At 39.7% G+C, this 21,105-nt stretch overlaps 1 protein-coding gene across 1 annotated transcript in view; it reads left to right on the forward strand.

Annotated features, from left to right (window-relative positions):
- Positions 1 to 21,105, forward strand: part of LOC140741119 (spermatogenesis-associated serine-rich protein 2-like) — a 117,110-nt gene that overhangs the window by 36,074 nt on the left and 59,931 nt on the right. The window contains exon 3 of the mRNA XM_073070909.1: positions 19,647 to 19,726. Coding sequence (XP_072927010.1) covers positions 19,647 to 19,726 — 80 coding nt within the window. The remainder of the gene's footprint in view (positions 1 to 19,646; positions 19,727 to 21,105) is intronic.

Consider the following 21,105-nt stretch of genomic DNA (forward strand, 5'->3'; position numbering starts at 1 on the left):
CCTTAAGGATGGATTTAAAGTTCAAAGTAAATTTATTAAAGTACACATATGTCACCATATACAACCCTGAGATTCATTTTCTTGCAGACATACTCAGTAAATTCATAGAATAGTACCGTAGATTCCGGACTACAGAGCGCACCTGATTAAAAGCCGCTGGCTCTAATTTTAGAAATAAAATCAATTTTTTACTTGTACAGGCCGCACCGGATTTTAGGCCGCACCGGATTTTCGGCCGCAGGTGTCCCACGTTGTAATATGAGATATTTACACAGAAAGATATTACACGTGAGGATTTTTTAACTTTTAATTAAATCCATATGGTAACATAAACAAATACATATTGCAAATGCTTTTTTTCGAACCATGCCTGTAACGCGGCTACTTTTAAATATACGTTGCGTATACTTCTTTACTGAACAACATTCCAATATCTCCTAACGACTGGTAAAAAATATATATACTGCAGCCTACCAGGAAAAGTTATTGATCGCCTTTAACTTAAAAGCAGCGTTTTCGCTCCGCCGCTCGCCCCCCTCCTTCCCGTTTATCGCAAACTGGTATCCCACAAGACGCGGCGAAACCGGGTGTGACGTCATAGCATCCCGCGATGTAGTACAGAAAACAAATGTAGTTAAAACAGTTCTAACTTTAACTAGAAAATGAATTACTAAGCGAAAATATTATAAACTAAATAACTGCCATAAAGGCAGCACAATGCTTTTCTTCGAGTGTTTTCCATGTTGATGAGGGTGAGTACAAATGACTGATTTACAATAATTTAATTGTGAAAGTGCGCTTGATTTATCGTACAATTTCATTGGACCTCTGTGAACTACTCATCAATTTTATTGGTCTACTGTTACGAGGCAAAATGTTTTTGGCGGCATGAAAAAAAAAATGCATTAGCCGCTTCGTATTAAAGGCCGCAGAGTTCAAAGCTGTTCAAAATGTGGGAAAAAAGTAGCGGCTTAAAATCCGGAATCTACGGTAACCATAACAGAATCAATGAAGGACCACACCAACTTGGGCATTCAACCAGTGGACTAAAGACAACAAACTGTGTAAATACAAAAAGAAAGAAATAATAAATAAGCATAAACATCAAGAACATGAGATGAAGAGTCTTTGAAAGTGAGTCCATAGGTTAAGGGAACAGTTCAATGATGGCCAAGTGATGAGTATAGATATCCCCTCTGGTTCAAAAGCCTGATAGTTGAGTAATAACTGTTCCTGAACCTGATGGTATGAGTCCTGTAGCACCTTCCTGGTGGTAGAAGACAGCATGACCTGGATGGTAGGGGATCCCTGATGATGGATGCTGCTTTCCTGTGACAACACTTCATGTAGACATACTCGATGAACTTTACCCGTGATGGACTAGGCCGTATCCACTACTTTTTGTAGAATTTTCCATTCAAGGGCATTGGTGTTTCCATACTAGGCTCAGTTGCAGCCAGTCAGTATACTCTCCGCTGTCCACCACACATCAGTAGAAGATTGTTGAAGTTTTAGATGTCATGCCAAATCTTCGCAAACTCCTAAGGAAGTAAAGTCACTGCTGGGCTTTTTTTCGTAATTGGACAGGTCCTTCAAAATAATAATGCCAAGGAATTTAAAGTTGCTGACCCTCTGATTTTCTCTTTCTCCCTCCCTCCTCTCCTTCCCCCTCCCCGCCCCCAGATGAGGACTGGCTTATAGATCTCGGGTTTCCTTCTCCTGAAGTCAATAATCAGCTTCTTGATCTTGTTAGTAAGAAGCTGTTGTTGTGACACCACTCAGGCAGGTTTTCAATCTCCCTCCTATCTGCTGATACATCATCACCTTTGATTTGACCCTCAACAGTGGTGTCATCAGCAAACGTGAATATGGCATTGGAGTTGTGCTTAGCCACATGGTCACAGGTGTAAAGCCTTTGGAATGGGGGCTAAGCAACGGCCTTGTGGTGCACCTGTGCTGTTAGAAATTGCGGTGACGATGTAGTTGCCAATCCAAACTGGTTACTTTGCTATCAAAGATTCATTTGTTTGAATTGCATAGAAATGAATAGATTAGGAAAGCTGGTAGAACGGACTTTTGTGATAATTTGCTGATCAGTCAAATGAGTCCCAGTTATTAAAAGAGCTATTTGTTAGTACCAACTTCTGCATTTTATTTATCCAGTGGATTAACATTAGATCTCCTTGTTGAATTGATGGAAGGACATTGTATACTTGATCACGATCATACAAGATTCCTCCCATGTTATTGACTGCATTGTGAAACAAAACAAATCATTAAAGACTGTACATGTATAAAGTCAAACTATTCGAATATTGTATTTTTATCTGGCTGGTGCACAAAAGGCAGGAATTTGTTCTTTGGCATTGGTCAGATTCCTCTGGAAAAACTGTTCAGTTTTGGATACTGCATTTCAGGAGGAATGTATTGGTAATAGATTTTCTGCATTTCAGTTGCATCAGAATGACATGGCTTTGAGGGCTAGATTATAAGGACATGTAACATAAATTTGATTTTTTAATCCATGTAATGTGATGCTAAATATCGCACATCTACAAGAGATCTGCCCTCCTGTAGAAAAATCTTAAAGCTAAACACCATTGATTTCAGAGGGAATGCACAAAACACATTTTCAAAAAAGGGTTGTGGAAATGGAGAACCTACACTTCAAAAAAAAACTGAGTGATTCATCAGACATTTGCAAGACTGGAATTTTGAGATTTTAATTAAAATGAAGGTCAACCAGGATCTAAATGAATGGCAAAACCATCTTGAAAAGTTAATTGGCCAATTCCGGTTCTGGTATTCACACAACATTCCAGAATAGGTAGAGCAATTGTTGTTCTGGTTGCTGGGTGGATACTTTTGACGTATACTTATGTTAATTTAACTTTGTCTCTAAAATTTTGATAACAGGATAAAGGTTCCTGTCAAAAGGTCACTTTAGTTTGCAGTGTTTGAGAAAGGTGGTAACTATTGATGATATGCATTAAAATAATTCTGTACGTCAGAGCAGTCTTGTGTTTGGGTTAATGATATTATTAGATTGTGGTTCATAAATCATTTATCTGGCTATGCAGAGCTAAATGAGGTAACTATTGACAGTATGCATTAGAGCAATTCTTTCTAGATGTCTACAGCAATTTAATCTCTATTCTGTATTCCAGTATATCATTACCAATAATTTTTGGACATGCTTTTACTATTTTTACTCATAACAAATTAATCAGCAGAAGAAAATACTTGGTAACTAAGGTTTTCTTTTGAAATAGATTTCAACAGAATGCTACAATCACATAATAGGCAGCAGACATCACTTTGTAACTAATTGGGTCAATTATTCTTGTCATTAATAGTCCTCATGGCAAAGACTATTTGAATGAAAGTAGTGTTTAAACATAGACCAGAACTAATAATCTGTAATCCTGGTCAATCATAGCATTTAACAATTGCATCATTCAGAAGGATTCAATTGTTGGATGTTAAAAGTTAATGTCAATTTTTTAATTGATTTTTTTGTTCTTGTGCATTTCTAATTTTATTTTTAATTTAGATCAGCATGTTTTTGCACAAATTTATCTTTTGTACCCATAGAATATGTGGAGTGTTTTTTAGTTTACAGTTTCATTATTTTTGGATTTCTTTGTAGTTCATGGATCAAGGGAAAAATCCAGGCTCTAAAGCACAAGGTATTGAATAATCAGAGCTTGTGGCCAATACGAGTCCATACAATGCTTTTACAATGCTTTCCTTCAGTGGAGGGGGATGCAATATCCTTGTTGGCAATATGTCAATAGTCTTAAGTACAAGAATTAGAAGCAGGCCAAACAGGAACTGGAGTGCCCAGCTATAATGTGACATTTGGAAAACACCCAAAGATTATTCAGAAATGCTTATAAAAATGCAGAGAATTACAGTACAAATCTTCAATAGAGCTGTGCAGAGTGGATTGTTCTACAGTTACTGAGAAAGTGGGCAAGTTTCTTAAAGTAGAGAAATTAAGTTTTGATACATAGTTATTTTGGTTTCACAATCAAGAGACATTTCTGATTTTTTTTTGTGATTGATCTCACTAGGAAAAGATGTAGCTTTTTGCATTTTCACCATGCTCCTATAAAATGTTCTTCATAGCAGATTTTTTTTTTGCTGTGTAAGCTTGGAGAAAAACTGTGTAGTCTAATTGTCATTATTGTATCATTTCATTGGTTAACTTTATAAATGATATGAACTACTACTTTGTCTATTATGTTCTCCACAGTTCTGAACTTTTGGAGTAATTCCAAACTGTGTAGAAAAAAATATACTGGTTGATCTCCATAATCAGTGTAAAGAAAGTTATTTTATTAGTACTGACTTTAACAATTCTTCCAGTAAACTGTCCTGATGCTTCAAATACTGGAATCATAAGATTCACATAGCACAGAAATGGAAAGGTTTGAATCATGTATTGTGCATAAACAAAATAAATAAAATAAGAAGAAATCAACTTTAAATCTCCTTTCTTTCACATTAAACTTTTGCCCTCCTGTATTTGATACCCCTACCTGGGGGGGGGGGGGGGGGGGAAAGAGTCTGACTATCAACACTATCAGTGTCTCTCACCCTTTGGCTTCATTGCAAAATGAGCTCAGTCTATCCAGTCCATCCCCATAATTGCAGTTCTCCAATACTAGAAACATACTAATAAATCTCTTCTGTAGCCTCTCCAGCACAGCTGTATTCTTTCTCCAGTGCAGTGACCAGAACTGTACACAATACTTGAAGTGCAGCCTAGCCTGTTCACTAAAATTGCAAACTGCCTCAACTTTTATATTATATGCACTGATCTATGAAGTAAGCATGCCATATGCTGCCTTCACTACTCTGTAGACCTGTGGTGCCATTTTCAGGCAAGTATAGACTTGAACCCAAAGGTCCTGCTGTACATCCATATTCCTTGGCACCCTACCATTTACTATACATGTCCTACCACTCTTTCCAAACTGCATCACCTCACACTTAAGAACAAACAAGCAAAAATTTGTAGATGCTAAAAATCCCAGTAGCACACACAAAATGCTGGAGGAACTCAGCAGGCCAGGCAACATCAATGGAAAAGAGTGCAGTTGACGTCTCGGGCTGAGACCCTTTGGCAGGACTGGAGAAAAAATTTTAAAGATGGGCGGGTGAGAAACAAGGTGATAAGTGAAACCTGGAGGGGGGTGGGGTGAAGTAAACAGCTGGGAAGTTGATTGGTGAAAGAGATGCAGGGCTGGAGAAGTGAGTCTGATAGGAGAGGACAGAAGGTCATGGAAGAAAGGGGGGAGAAACACCAAAGGGAGGCGAAGAGCAGGCAAGAAGATAAGGTGAGAGAATGGTTGGGGCGGGGTGGGGGGGGGGGGGGGATTTACCAGACATTTGAGAAATCGTGTTTTTTTTCCCCATGCCATCAGATTGGAGTCTGCCCTGATGGAGTATGAGGTGTTGTTCCTTCATCCTGAGTGTGGCCTCATTGCGACAGTAGAGGAGGCCATGGATTGACGTATCAGAATGGGAAATGCAATTAAAATGGTGGCCACTGGGAGATCCCACTTGTCCTGGCGGATGGAGCATTGGTGCTCAGTGAAGCGGTCTCCCAATCTACATTGGGTCTCCCCGATATATAGGGAGGAGCATTGGATACAGTATATGACCTCAACAGACTCACAGGTGAAGTGTCACCTCACCTGGAAGGACTGTTTGGGGCCCTGAATGGTTGTGAGAGAAGGTGTAGGGGCAGGTGTAGCACTTGTTCCACTTGCAAGGATAAGTTTCAGGAGGGAGATCAGCGGGGAAGGACAAATGGACAAGGGTGTCATATAGGGAGCGATCCCTGTGGAAAGCAGAAAGTGGGGGGGAGGGAAAGATGTTCTTGGTGGTGGGATCTCTCTGGAGATGGTGGAAGTTGCAGAGAATTATGTGCTGGATATGGAGGCTGGTGGAGTGGTAGGTGAGGACAAGAGGAACCTTCATCCTTGTAGAGTGACGGGAGGATGGGGTTAGAGCAGACGTGTGTGAAATGGAAGAGCTGCGGTTGAGAGCAGCATTGATGGTGGAGGAAAGGTAGCCCCTTTCTTTGAAAAAAGATGGACTTCTTCGTTCTGGAATGAAAAGCCTTATCCTGGGAGCAGATGTGGCAGAGTCAGAGAGATTGAGATAAGGGGATGGCATTTTTATAGGTAACAGGGTATAGTCCAGGTAGTTGTGAGAGTCTGTGGGTTTATAATAGACTGAGATCGAGAAAGGGCAGGAAATAGAAATGGACCAGGTAAATTTGAGGGCAGGATGAAAGTTGGAGGCAAAGTTGATGAAGTTGACAAGCTCATTATGGGTGCAGGAAGCAGCCCCAATGCAGTCATCAATGTAGCGTAGGAAGAGTTGGGGAATGATACTAGTGTAGGCATTGAAATTGTTCCACGTAGCCAACAAAAAGGCAAGCATAGCTGGGACCCATGCAAGTGCCCATGGCTACCCCTTTTGTTTGAAGGAAGTGAGAGGAGCCAAAGGAGAAATTGTTTAGAGTGAGGACAAGTTCCACTAGATGGAGAAGAGTAGTGGTGGAGGAGAACTGGTTGGGTCTAGTGTCCAGAAAGAAACAGAGCTGTGAGGCCTTCCTTGTGTGGGATGGTGGTGTATAGGGACTGGACATCCATAGTGAAAATAAGATAATGGGAACCACGGACACTTGTCAGGATTACATTACATTCTATTTGCCAATGCTGTCACCTTGGTCAACCTTTCTCAATATGCACAAGACCGCCAACATTTGTTATCCCCAAACTTAACTAATTATAGCTCTTGCTTTCACATCCAAGTCATTAATATACAGTAGATCCAAAAGAGGATCCCAGCATTTTCCTGCTGTACACCTCTGGTCACAGATTGAATGATCTGAAAAGTATCCTACCAATGCTACCCTCCACTCCTGTTATCAAACCTTGGGTCCCATATGCTCTAACTTTCTGGACCCATCTTGTCAAATGCCTTACTGAAGTCCATATGGACAGGACTACATACTGCCTTTGGCAATCTTTACTTCCTCAAGTTCCATCCAATTAGTAAGGCAGTATTTCCCCTTTATAAAGCCATGATCTATTTCTGATCAATCTCTGCCTTTCCAAGTGTGTTTAAATCCTTCCCTTAGATTTTTCCAATAATTTCCTTAGTGACATGAGGCTCACCAGCCTGTAGTTACTTGTCTTATCTCTGCTGCCTATAAATGTATGGATATTTTTCCTATATCCATGCACAAATTCTGCATTCATCTCTAATAGACTTTACACTTCACAATCGGGTTTAAAATCACCAGCATATGTTGTGGAAATTTGTTGTTATGCAGCAGCAATGCAATGTAATACATAAAGACTAATTTACTGTGTATATGTTTATAAAAAGTCGAATGATCGTGCAAAAAGAGTAGTGAGGTAGTGTTCATAGGTTCAGTGTCCATTCAGAAATCTGTTGGCAGAGGAGAAAAAGCTATTCCTGAATTGTTAAGTGTGTACCTTCAGGCTTCTATACCTCCTCCCTGATGGTAGCAATGAGAAGAGACCATGTTCTGGGTGTTGGGGATCCTTAATAATGGACACCACCTTTTTTTTGAGGCATCACTCCTTAAAGGTCCTGGATGCTGGGGAGGTTAATGCCCATGATGGAGTTGGCTGAGTTTACAACTTTCTGCAGCTTATTTCAATTCTGTTCAATGCTCCCCTCCCACTACACCAGACGATGATGCAGCCAGTTAGAATGCTCTCGACAAAATCTCCTCAAACTCCTAGTGAGATATAACTGTCATGCCTTCTTTGTAACTGCATCAATATGTTGGTCCTGGATAGATCCTCAGATGTTGACACCCAGGAACTTGAAACTGCTCACTCTCTCCATTTCTGATCCGTCTATGAGGATTGGTTTGTATTCCCTCGTTGCCCTTTCTGAAGTCTGCAATCAATTGTTTGGTGTTACTGACACTGAATGCAAGGTTGTTGTGACTCCACTCAACCAGCTGATATTTCCCGCTCCTATACACTTTCTCGACACCATCTGAAATTCTGCCAACAATCAGCAAATTTATAGCTGTGCCTAGCTACAGTCATAGGTGTAGAGAGTAGAACAGTGGGCCAGAGGTTCGCCATTGTTAATTATTACTCTACCTTTCCACGTTTATAAAAGATCTTTAATTTCACCATGATTTTACTTGAACTTGCATGCATCCTTTTAATTTTCTCTTAATTTCACTACTGTGGCTTTTGTAATGCTCCAATCTAGGGGTGGCAAAGCTGTGGCACACATGCCTAAGTTGACATGTGTAAACATTTTGTTGCTTTGTGGCATGCAGAGCTACCACTCAATTCTTTTGACCCAACCCATAATAAAAAGATATATAGTGATGATCTTTACTGCCAAATGAAGCAGCAAGTTGTTTTTCTTTTTTAACAACCCAAAAGCAGCAAGCTGTTTTCACAGAAAAACATCCCATGTCGGCTTGGTGCCAGCTAGACAGCTGCGAGAAAAAATGATGTTGGATGATATGTTTTGAAATTCTTGCAGACCTGATGTATATATCGGTGTTTGGATACAATACAGTTATAATAATGTTCAGAAATGTGTTTTCCAGTTGTCTTTTTTAAAGATTAATAATTTTTGAACAGGTTTTCTAAAATGCTTCATTTATTGCAATTTGTCTCTTGTAGTAAAGCAAGAAATACATGTAAGTAAGCAACAGGACTTGTTCTTTTTCCCTAAGTCCATAATATTGTTACTAATATATTAATCAATTAAATGATTAATGGGCTTCCATTTCTTGCATTACCAGGCTAATATGCTTCATGGCATCCAAGCATATCTGGATTTTGGAAGTCTCACCCCTAATATCTTTCTTGACTGACTCCTGCCCTAACACTAATTTACCAGTTTCCTGTTTACTTTTGTAAAATCTTAAACATCCTGATTAAAGTCGTGTATGTTTGGAGCTATTTGTTCCATTTAACAAGATGGTTACAGATGAACAAGTCCATTTCGTCTATCTTTCTTATTCCAGTATTCATCTTTTTAAATGAAAGATTGAGTACCTCTGCCTATTTTTCCTTGGAAATCTATTCCATTCATTACACATTGCGTGAAGAATGATTTCCTGAAATAAAATTTTTAAGACTAATCTTTTACTAGTTTGAACTGATGTTTTATTATCATGCTCCCACCATTATGTTTAAAGTTATCTTGTATTAAACTAAAAGCATAAAACTGCAAGTGCCCTACAAATCAGACAAATTGTCAACTGTTCTCCCATCACAGGTATGGCCTGTCTGCTGAGTATTTTCAGCATCTTGCTTTTTGTGTTAATCTGTTCCTTTTCCTTAACAACCTTATACACCTGTAAGATCAGATGTTTTCCATCAGATTGAAAGACTCAAGTCTGTGCAGTCTTCCCTTGTATTGTTAATTGCAAAATAAGCTACAACTTGTATAAACATTTGAGTGTTATATAAAAATAGAGCAATCAGGGTTCAATTTTATTAGGACTGATGTCCCAGGAACATTTCTGTAGAGAATTTGCTAAGGAGTGTGGGTACAGCCCATAATAAATTCTTTTTGCACAGTGTGCAGGGGCAGTGATGGCAAAAGTGTTACCCTTCCATTGGGCTGTGTGATACTTTGTATTGTAAATTCCTGAAGAAGACTTCTGGAATTTTCTGCTGGGCTTGATGCCTTTTGGGTTAGTAGGTAATTGCCAGGAATTATTAATACATAGAATTGGGTTTGAGCTGAGCAGCGATTGTGGGGAACTGAGGCTTTGGATCAAGAGGCTTGGGTAAGAAGTAGTGGCGGATAGATTGAGGTTTCTGTCAAATTTTTGTTTCTTTACTAGTACCCAGTTAGAGCAGCAACAGTAGATTATAGAGCAGTGGTGTGCTCCTCTTGCAAGATGTGGAAGATCTGGGATACCTAATGGCTGTATCTGTGATAAATGCACCTGGGTACAGCTCCTTTCAGACGATGTTACAGACCTGGAACTGAAGCTGAGAGAATGAGAAGTTGATAGGTGGGAGCTACAGGAAGACAGTCAGCCCTAAGTTGCAGGAGGCAGGTTGCTGGGAAAGGGAACAGGCAGTGCAGTGTGAAAGCTGCAAGAGAGCAGTTGTGATTGGGGATTCAGTAGTTAAGGGGACAGATAAGAGATTTTGTCACCATGAAAGAAACTCCTAGATGGTATGTTGCCTTCCAAGTGCTAGGGTCAGGGGCATCTCAGATCAGGCCCACAGCATTCTTAAGGGGAGGGTAAGCAGCCAGAAGTTGTGATACACATTGGTAGCAGCAACATAGGTAGGAAGCTAAAAACAGGACCTCCAGGGTAGTAATCTCTGGGTTGCTGCCTGTGCCACATGCCAATGAGGATGATTTGGCAGATAAATGTGTGGCTGAAGAAATGGTGCAGGGGGCCAGGTTTCAAATTTGTGAATCATTGAGCTCTGTTCTGGGAAAGGTATGACTTATACAAAAGGGATGGCTTACACCTGACCTCAAGGGACCAATGTCCTTGCAGGCAGTTTTGCTATAGCTATTGGGAGAGGTTTCAAACTAATTTGATAGGGATGGGAACCAGAGTGATGGGTCAGAGGATAGAGCAGTTGGTGTAAAGGTAGATGCAGCATATAGAAAGACTGAGGGAGGATGTGTATTGAATAGGGCATAAATGCAGTTGGGTGGGTTAAAATGTATTATCTTTAATGGAAGTATCAGGGACAAGGGTGATGAACTTAGAGCAACTATCAGTACTTAGAGCTACATTGTTGTGGCCATTACAGCGATAAGGCTATCACAAGGGCAGGAACGACTGCTGGCTGTCCCAGGGTTTAGATGTTTCAGAATGAACAGGGAGGTGAGAGTTGTGTAGTGGCATTGTAAATCAGGGAGAGAGTCACAGCTGCAGAAAGGGAGGATGCTAAAGAGTGATGGTCCACTGAGTCAGTCTGGGTGGAATCAGAAATAAAAAGAGAGCAATCACTATTGGGAGTGTTCTATAGACTCCCCCCCCCCCCCCCCCCCCCCCAATAGCAACAGACACCGAGGAGCAGGTCAAGATTTAGGAAGGTGCAAAAATAACAGGCTTGTTATAGATGACTTCAACTTCCCTAATATGGATTGACACTTCGTTAATGCAAAAGGTTTAGATGGGGTGGTGTTTGAAAGGTGTCCAATGCGTGTGGACAAGCTGACTAGAGGAGAGGCCGTGAACCTGGTCAGGTGACTGAAATGCTCATCCACTGAGAATTCTGAGATAGTGACCACAATTCTGTGACCTTCACTATAGCCTTGGACAGGGCTAGGAACAGATGGTATGGAAAGTATTTAATTGGGGGAGGACGAATTATTAGGTAGGAATTTGGGAGTGTTAATTGAGAACAGATGTAATCAGGAAAATAGACCAGGGAAATATGGAGGTTCCTTAAGGGGTACTTGCAGGGAGTCCTAGTGAGGTTTCTCCCATTGAGGCAGGGACAGGATGGTGGGGTGAGGGAACTGGTTGACAAGAGATGTGGAACATCTAGTCAAGAGGAAGAAGTGTACTAAGGTTCGGGAAGCAAGGATCAGGCAGAGCTCTTGAGAGTTAAGAGGTTGCCAGGAAGGAGCTGAAGAATGGATTTAGAGCTAGAAGGGGGCATGAGAAGGTCTTGGTAAGTGGGATTAAAGAAAACCCCAAGGTGTTTTACACGTATGTGAAGAACAGGAGGATGACTAGAGTGAGGGTAGAATCGATCAGGGGTGGAAGAGGAAATGTGTGCCTCAAGGTAGGGAAGGTCCTTAATGAATACTTAGTTTTAGTATTCACCAGGGAGAGGGACATTGATGTTTGTGAGGACAGTGTTAAGCTCACCGATATGCTGGAACATGTTGCTGTTTTAAGAAAAAGATGTACTAAACTTTTGAAAAACATTAGGGACTGGATGGGGTTTGCCCCAGATTACTGCAGGATGCAAGAGATGTGCCTTTGGTGATCTTTGTTCCAGATGTAATACCAGAAGATTGGAAAGTGGCAAATGTTATTCTTTTGTTCAAGAAAGGTCATAGGTATAGAGACCAGAGAGTCTTGGATCACTGGTGGGAGTACTATTGGAGAGGATTCTTAGAGATAGGATTTGCGAGTATTTGGAGAAGCTTGGTCTGATTTGAGATAGCCAGCATGGCTTTGAGGGCTGGTCGTGCCTCACAAGCCTGATTGAATTCTTCAAGGAAGTGACAAAACAAACTGAATGTAGAGCTGAGGATGTGTTGTATATGGATTTTAGTAAGGCATTTGACAAGGTTCCCCATGGTAGATATCCACATTGAGAAAGTCATGGGGCATGGGAGCCAGGGAAACTTGAATGTGTGGATTCAGAATTCACTTGCCTACAGAAGACAAGATCGTAGATGGGTCATTTTCTGGCTGGAGATCAGTGACCAATGGTGTTCTGTAGTGGTCTGTTCTAGGACCCCTGCTCTTTATGAACTTCATAAATGTCTTGGATCAGGAAATGGAAGGGTGAGTTAGTAAGTTTGCAAACGACAAAGGTTGGTGGTGTTGCGGATAGTGTAGAAGATTGTCATAGGTTACAACAGGACATTGATGGGATGTAGAGCTGGTCCAAGAAGTGGCAGATGGAGTTCAATCTGAAAAAGTGTGAAATGATGCACTTTGGAAGGTCAATCTTGAAGGCAGAGTACATGGTGAATAGCAGGATTCTTAGCATTGTGGAAGAATAGAGGGATCTTGGGGTCCACATCCATAGATCCCTCAAAAGAAGGCATATGATATGTTGACTTTCATTAATCAGGGTATTGAATTCAAAAGCTGTGAGGAAATATTGCAGCTCTGTAAAACTTTGGTAGACCATACTTGGAGTATTGTGCTCAGTTCTGGTCACCTCATAAGAAGGATGTGGAAGCTTTATAGAGAGGGTGCAGAAGAGATTTACCAGAATACTGCCTGGATTAGAGAACATGTCTTATGAGGATAGGTTGAGCGAGCTAGGGCATTCCTCTTTGGAACAAAGGAGGGTGAGCAGTATGTAAGTTGATTTTAAAAAGGCATAGATAGTATGGACAGCATAATAGTGATTGGAGAAAACTATGAGAGGGGGGTTGGAGGCATGTGTGTTTTTACATGGTGGCTATGTGGAGTGCACTCCCAGGGGTGGAAGTAGATCCATTAGGGACATCAAAGACTCTTTGGGCAAATGGATGAAAGAAACATGAAGGCTATGTGGAGGGAAATGGTAGTGATCTTCGTGTAGGTTAAAAGAATGAGTACCACATCGTGGCCTGTACTGTACTGTTATTCATTGAGACCAAATAACCAGAAATATGCCTCCAAACACTTGGGTGACCAAGAAATATAAATAAGTAAAAACATTTTTGATGCCTACAATTTTATTTAATTGTATCCATTTATATTCATTTTTACTGCTTATGAAACCTGGGCTACCTAAAGCAAACACCTCATGGCACTGGAAAAGTGCCAGTAGTGCTGTTTCTGCAGAATCCTCTTCACCGGATCTGTACCCACTCATGATCTATCTATACCTTTCTGTAGCTTTTTCTATCCTCTAGTTTCTTACTTTGCTTTTAGTGAATTCAGCCTCCATACCTCCTGTACCTTCATCTAAGTATAAAATGGAAAAAAAAGGTTGAAGCCCCTGCACCATCCTCCGTGGTACAACATTTGATTCATCTTGCCAACCAGGAAAAGGATTTATGCCCACTGTCTTTTTCCTGTTAGCCAGCTCATTTTGAGTCTATGTCAAATATTATCTACTATGCCATGAGTTTGTAAATTGCGTGATTACCTTAGATGTGGCACCTTATCAAATGCCTTCTGGAAATCTAAGCATAGAATATGAAACAGTCCTCTGCAATTTGCAGTCTATAACTTCAAAGAATGGCAATAACTTGGTCAAGTGTGATTTCCTTTGATTTTTGCCTGATTATCACATATTTTTCTAATTGCCTTGCTATAACATTTTAACAAGTGAATGTTCAAAGATACAAATCGTTTTGGAATCAATATGTCTTTGTGTCATGAGGTAGCTAGGTTCTTGATTAGCCAGGGCATCAAAGGGCATGGGGAGAAGGCAGGGAAGTGAGGATGACTGGAAGAATTGGATCAGCTCATGATTGAATGGCAGAGCAGACTCAATGGGCTGAATGGCCTACTTCTGCTCCTATATCTTATGGTCTTATTTAGAATAGAGCTTGTTCATTCTGTGTACTTTATAGGTTGGTCACTAGCAAGCTTATTCTTCATCCAAACCCCAAAGTAACCAGTTGACTTCATAGTACATCTCTTACCAGCATAGGTTACTTTGTATTTCTGAATTAATTGTGTGATATTGTCCATGGGATGCTTTTCAGTGATCTGTTTAGTCAAAAGCACTTGAAAAGATGAGGCATTTCTTGAGGCAACAGTAAGTTTGGATTTTGAGAAAAATTTGCATATTTCTCCATCTGATGCTCAAATATTTTTGTCTGTCATTTAATCACCATTGTTAAAGCCAGAAAATGCAGAATTTAAAACGCACTAGGAATGGCCATGTCAGGCAGCCTGAGGGGAGTGAGAGAATACAAGTGTATTTCAATGTCACGTTAGTGATTTGTTTAAATTAGAACCGGGAAAGATTTATTTTCAATATAACTATTTTGTTGATCAATCCATAGAAATTCCTCTTTAATATCAATGCAGAAATTCAGTATTTTTTGAATATAGAGCAATGTCTCCAGTGAGGGTGACTCTTAAATTGCATTTTATTTTGTACCTCTGAAATAACTTATTATTGAAACCATACTGATGTCCACTTCAGATGAAAAATAATACACCTTGTAAAACTTTGAGCATTCTCTGCATTACTGGTCTGTGAGTCTTTGATTTGTATCTCTATTTTTCTTGGCTCTGAATATCTGGATAGCACGGACCACTGGGTGTGTGCCATATTTATGGAGCTACTAAGCACATAAAGTGTGCCCTTACCAATTTCATGTGTTCTTGAGATGCATATATCTTGCATGGCCCACCTACTTTGTACTTATTGCTTGCATTTGTGTACACTCTGTAATTTTAAGTTTTAAACTTTGAAATCAGTTTTGTTTATTATGGGCAATTCATTATTCAGGAAGGCAGAAAGCAAATCAGGATGGATGAATGTGATTCATAAATGCAGCATCCACTAGTATCTGGCCAGGCAGCATCTATAGGGAAAAGCACTTTCGAAGTTTCGGGCTGGGACCCTTCGTCAAGTCCTGATAAAGGGTCTCGGCCCAAAACGTCGACAGTGCTTCTCCCTACAGATGCTGCCTGGCCTGCTGCGTTCCACCAGCATTTTTGTGTGTGTGTGTGTTGCTTGAATTTCCGGTATCTGCAGATCTCCTCATGTCCACTAGTATCTTCTGTTTGATTTTCTTATTAAAATATCTTAAATATTTTTAAAGCCCAAATGTGAGTCTCTATTTCTGTTTTTCTCCTATGCAATGTTCCCCTCCCAACACTCTTCTCCTAAAGTGAGTTGTGTTTTTGATGTGTTTTACCCTGGAATTCAAATTGGGAATTTCATTTCTTTTAAAGCACTTAATGTTTTCTTGAATTACTAATTTCTCCATACATGGGCTTGGAGCTGGTTAACACAAACTAATAAGGTCCAATAATCTATAACCTACAATTTCACAAAGACAAGAACTGTGGCACCTCTTGTAAGATCTCATAATTACTGAAAACAATGCAGGTTTCCCAAGCCCTGTGATGCTGCATGAGCTTGTAGAAAGCAGCTTATTGTATCAGTAAGATTCCATAAGACCTAGGAGTAGACAGATCATTTGCCACATCATGTCTGCTCCGCCATTCCATCATGGCTAATTTAGAATCCCTCTCAACCTCATTCTCTTGCCTTTTCCCTGTAACCTTTGACACCCTGATTAATCAAGAACCCATCAAACTTCAGCTTAAATATACCCAATGACTTGGCCTGCACAGCCGTCTATGGTAAAGAATTCCACAGATTCACTACCCTCCAGCTAAAGAAATTTTTTCCTCATTATTTCTAAATGAACATCCCTCAATTCTGAGGCTGTGCCCTATGGTCCTAGACTCCCCCACTGTAGTAAACATTCTCTCCACATCCACTTTATTCAGGCCTTACAATATTCAATAGGTTTCAATGAGATTCCCCCCATTCTAAACTTAAGAGTACAGGCCCAGAGCCATCAAATGCTCCTCGTGTGTTAACCCTTTCATTCCTGTGATCATGTGAACCTCCTCTGGATCCCCACCAATGCCAGCACATCCTTCCTTAGATAAGGGGTCCAAAACTACTCTCAATACTCCCAAGTGCGGTCTGATCAATCCCTTATAAATCCTCAGCATTATATCCCTGTCTTTGTATACCCGGTCTCTCAAAATGAATGCTAACATTGCATTTTCTCCTTACTACTGACTTAACCTGTAAGTTAATCTTTAGGGAATCCTGCATGAAGACTCCCAAGACCCTCTGCACCTCTGATTTTTGAATTTTCTCCTCATTTACAAAATAGTCCTTGCCTTTATTCCTTCTACCAAAGAACATAATCACACACTTCCCTCGACTATATTCCATCTACCACTTCGTTGTCTATTCCTGCAATCTGTCCAAGTTCTTCTGCAGACACCCTGCTTCCTCAACACTACCTGCCCCTCCACCTACCTTTGTATCATCTGCAAATAGTTTTCACCTTTCTGGAGTCTTCCTTGTAATAGAAGCTACTGCACCCTTGAGTAGGGAGCAGAAACTGTAATTTATGTTATACAGACAAATTTCTATTCTAAGAAGAGAACTTTAAGTCAGTAGCAATTCCTGCTACTTGGACCATTGATATTTGCTTCCCCTCCTTCGCTGAGAGCACTTTACAAGAATTGATATAGGTACATCTGTGTGCCATCCTGCCACTTGCCAAATTTCAGATAATTTCCTCCAATGGAATCCTTCTGTAGTATTTAACTGTCTAAAATCAATCAATTTAAAAGAAAAATAGCTTGACTAAGCTGCTCTAAACCCAACTTTCCTGTGTTCTTGGGTAAAGATTAGTTAACCTTACAAAATTTTTCTTCAGCAGAATGTTCACATTACCAAGCATGTTCTGTACTCTGCATCACTACAAAGTAGCTTTTCTATTTATTCATCCAATGTCTGTGTTGCAACTTCTGTTACAGTCAACAAGATTATTACATTAAGGGCCAATGTGTTCTGTCATGTGTTCTTTCAAATTTAAAGCTGCACATTTAGATTTTTCGTTGATGAAAATGCACGATGTAATCTTTAAGAGATGTATTAGTACTTCAGGACAACTCAAAGTATGTCATTGGTCAGGTAGGAAAACAATATAAAGAACAGATCAAAATTACTGAGTGCTGTGCTTTTGATAAGATACAAAAACAGTTCCATGCGGCAGATCGTTTGTGGAAATAGAGATTAGGGGACTTCGCACTTGTTTTCAATACCCTATTGTCTGAAATAATCTAATTTGAACTATAGAGTCATAATCCCTGATGTGTTGCATCTCCATTTACGAAGAAACTTAAAGTACAACTAGGGGGTAAAAAGGTTTGAGAATTTTTTTTAAACAGGGAATATTGCATTTATAAAACAGCTTGAGCAAAAGCTCAAGCTTTTCAGAAGTACCAGCTGTATCTCTTGGCCTTCACAATAGAGTTCAAGTTCAAACAAGACCATGGAAGGATCTAAAAATGAAGCCTTTTCCTGATAATTGATTGAATTGATCTGCTCATATTTGCCAAATTTCATTATTTCCCACATGAAGGACTGTATTGCACTGGCATCATTTAACAAGGGGCAAATGTACTTCTAAAAAGATCCTTTTATTTATTTCAAAGCTTTTCATCCTTCAGCAAATAGTTTTTGTGGTGTTTGAATCAGGGACATCTGTGTCACCACAAAACAAAGTTCTGTTACTGCATCTGAGTAAGAAAATAATGTCGCTTTCTCTCTGATATTTAAATTTGAATGCAGAGCAGTTAATTTTGTTTCTTCATTGTTAATATCAAGTACAGTGGAGTCCGGTTAATTTGGAGACTTTGGGACCAATTAAGTGACTGCCCCAATTAGCCAAAGTTTCATGGAAATAGTTAAAAAGAGTTTTTAAAAAAAAGACCAACTGCCATTTAAAAGTTCAAAGTAAAATTTATTATCAGGGTACATGCATGTCACCACATACAACCCTGAGGTTCATTTTCTGCAGGCATACTTAGCAAATCTGTAGAACAGTGACTGTAAACAGGATCAATGAACAAACTGCAAGTGCAAATATAAATAAATAGCAATAAATAACGAGAGCATGAAATAACAAGATAAAGAGTCCTTAAAGTGAGATTATCAGTTGTGGGAACACCAGAAATAGAATTAGTGTAGCTATCCCCTTTTGTTCCAGAGCCTGATGGTTGAGGGATAGTAACTGTTCTTGAACCTGGTGGTGAGAGTCCTGAGGCTTCTGTACCTTCTACCTGATGGCAGCAGTGAGAAAAGAGCATGGCCTGGGTGGTGAGGATCTTTGATGAATACTGCTTTTCTACAGCAATGTTTCATCTAGATGTGCTCAATATTTTGGAGGTTTTACCCGTGATGTACTGGGTAATCCACTACCTTCTTTAGGATTTTCCACTCAAAGGTATTAGTGTTCCCATATCAGACTGTAATGCAGCCAGTCAGCATTTAACTGAGTAAGTAACAAATTATTTAAATGAAGTACAGCACAAATTAGAACACTTCCAATACCAGTACTATTAAACTGCATTAGTTCCTAACAATTATTAATAGAGAAATTCATCCAGTGTATGCTGCCGTGTTCGTTTGATGACTGTAAATGAACAAAATCACCACAAACACCTAGTGTGGATAATGGACTGCCTTCATAGCATTCCTGCATGAAGTAATATCATAATCCAACAATAAATTTCCTGGCATCCTGTGTAGTCACTAGCTGAAGTTTAGATGTGTCATCTTCATCACCTTCATCATCTTCATATTTCCCATCTTGTTGTTTTGATACAATGCTTTTGGCAAATGCACCCTCCAAATCTTCAATTTCATTGTAACATTCAAGATGATTGTTGATACCTTTTTAATTTGGCCCAGTTGGTAAAATGTTTTCAGCTGCTGTTGTCTCCATTTTGTGGCATCTTGGCAAGAGTCTGAAATGTTTGTCAAGATTTTTTAAAACTCAATTATCAAAAATTACTTTTTGAATCTGTCTATCGGCCCAAATGGATAACATAACACAAGCACACACAACTGATGCTATTTTAAAAACATGGTATAGTGTGTAACGGCCACACCACTATACACAAATGATGCTAGTTAGAGACTGTTCAGCAAGTCTCCTGCCCAAATTAAGCAGCATAGTGTCCCAAATAATTGAAAGGGATCCTAGCTATTTAATCAATTAGTTTTTGTTCTTTTAGAGTTGTCCCAAATAAGCAGTTGCCCTGATTAACTGATGGCCTAATTAACTGGAATCCACTGTATCTGTCGGAGTGTGTTAGAATTGCAGTGAGATCATACAAAAGTGAAATAGAAAAGAGAAAATCCATAATTCTGTGACTCTTTCCTGAACAGACCCCACTGGAGTTGTGTTTGACACACGGTCCAAAGCTGTGATGGCCCAGGGCGGATCTAATGACAAGATAAAGGAAAAGGTAATGGTATTTTGTGTATCTAGCTTCAAACAATAACTTGCATTTATTGGAGCAAAATAAAACTGGAAGTGTTGGAAATCAGAAACAAAGTAAAAATGCTTTTGGAAGAGAACATGCTGCTCCTTGAGCTCGCCTTGGTGCTTGGAGCAATGTAGGAGTCAAACATAGGGAGGTTCAGAGTGGAAGTGAGGTGAACAATTAAAATCAAAAGTGAGTGGGTTCATCTTACCTACTGAAAGAAGGCAGTCTGCAAACCATTTAGACAAACTGCATTTGGTTTCTTCAGTGTAAAGAAGACTGCACCATGAGCATTCAATACAATACATATTTATATATCATATTTAACAAAATGGCATGACAATAACATTTCACAACCCATGTTTGGTTAAACAAAATGTCCTTTACATAGTGAAATTTTAGTATTTTGCTTACTACTGGCACTAAATTTAATTAAGCTTTTTAGGCCATGATGGGAATATTGACCTGTCCATGGTTGTTAACAGCCTTTCTGAACCTTATGGTGCAAAAACATTTAACAGTACTATTAAACAAATTTTAATTTTTTTTATACATTGCTCTAGATCTAAAGTTATTTCAGTTATAAATTTATGTGGCACTTATTTTTTGGGAAATGCTTGTCTAGAGTGCTTTTCAGACTGAAAGCTTATTGCTAGCAAGCTTGAAAGCTTAGGACAATGTGAGCCTGAGAGTGGTGTCCACCATGGTTTAAACAATGAAGGTGGACCACTGTTATGCAGTAGTTGAGTGTGGTGTTCCAATAACTTTTTTTTTCTGGTCGGAACTCCAAAGCTATTTAATGTAGATGAATAATGTATATTTTATTTCCCTCAAGGATGAGAGTTGTTTGTACATTGGGTGGAAATTAAGACTAGATTTTGTGTCGACCTAGAAATGAAACTTTTTTCTCTTTCTCTCTCTGCCCATCACTCTACCTGTTCTCCATCTCCCTCTGGTGCTCCCCTCCCCCTTTCTTTCTCCCTAGGCCTCCTGTCCCATGATCTTTTCCCTTCTCCAGCTCTGTATCCCTTTTGCCTATCACCTTTCTGGCTCTCAGCTTCACCCCACCCCCTCAGGTCTTCTATCATTTCGCATTTTCCCCTCCCCCTCTTACTTTCAAATCTCTTGCTATCTTTCCTTTCAGTTAATCCTGACGAAGGGTCTCGGCCTGAAATGTCAACAGTGCTTCTCCTTATAGATGCTGCCTGGCCTGCTGTGTTCCACCAGCATTTTGTGTGTGTTGCTTGAATTTCCAGCATCTGCAGATTTCCTTGTGTTTGCTTTAGAAATGCAACTTGTTGGAATAGCACAAGTCTTTAAGCAGTGTATTTATTTGCTTAAATCTATATTAAGAGTCATAT

This window comes from Hemitrygon akajei, chromosome 18, assembly GCF_048418815.1.
Source record: "Hemitrygon akajei chromosome 18, sHemAka1.3, whole genome shotgun sequence".
NCBI classification, from domain to species: Eukaryota; Metazoa; Chordata; class Chondrichthyes; order Myliobatiformes; family Dasyatidae; genus Hemitrygon; species Hemitrygon akajei.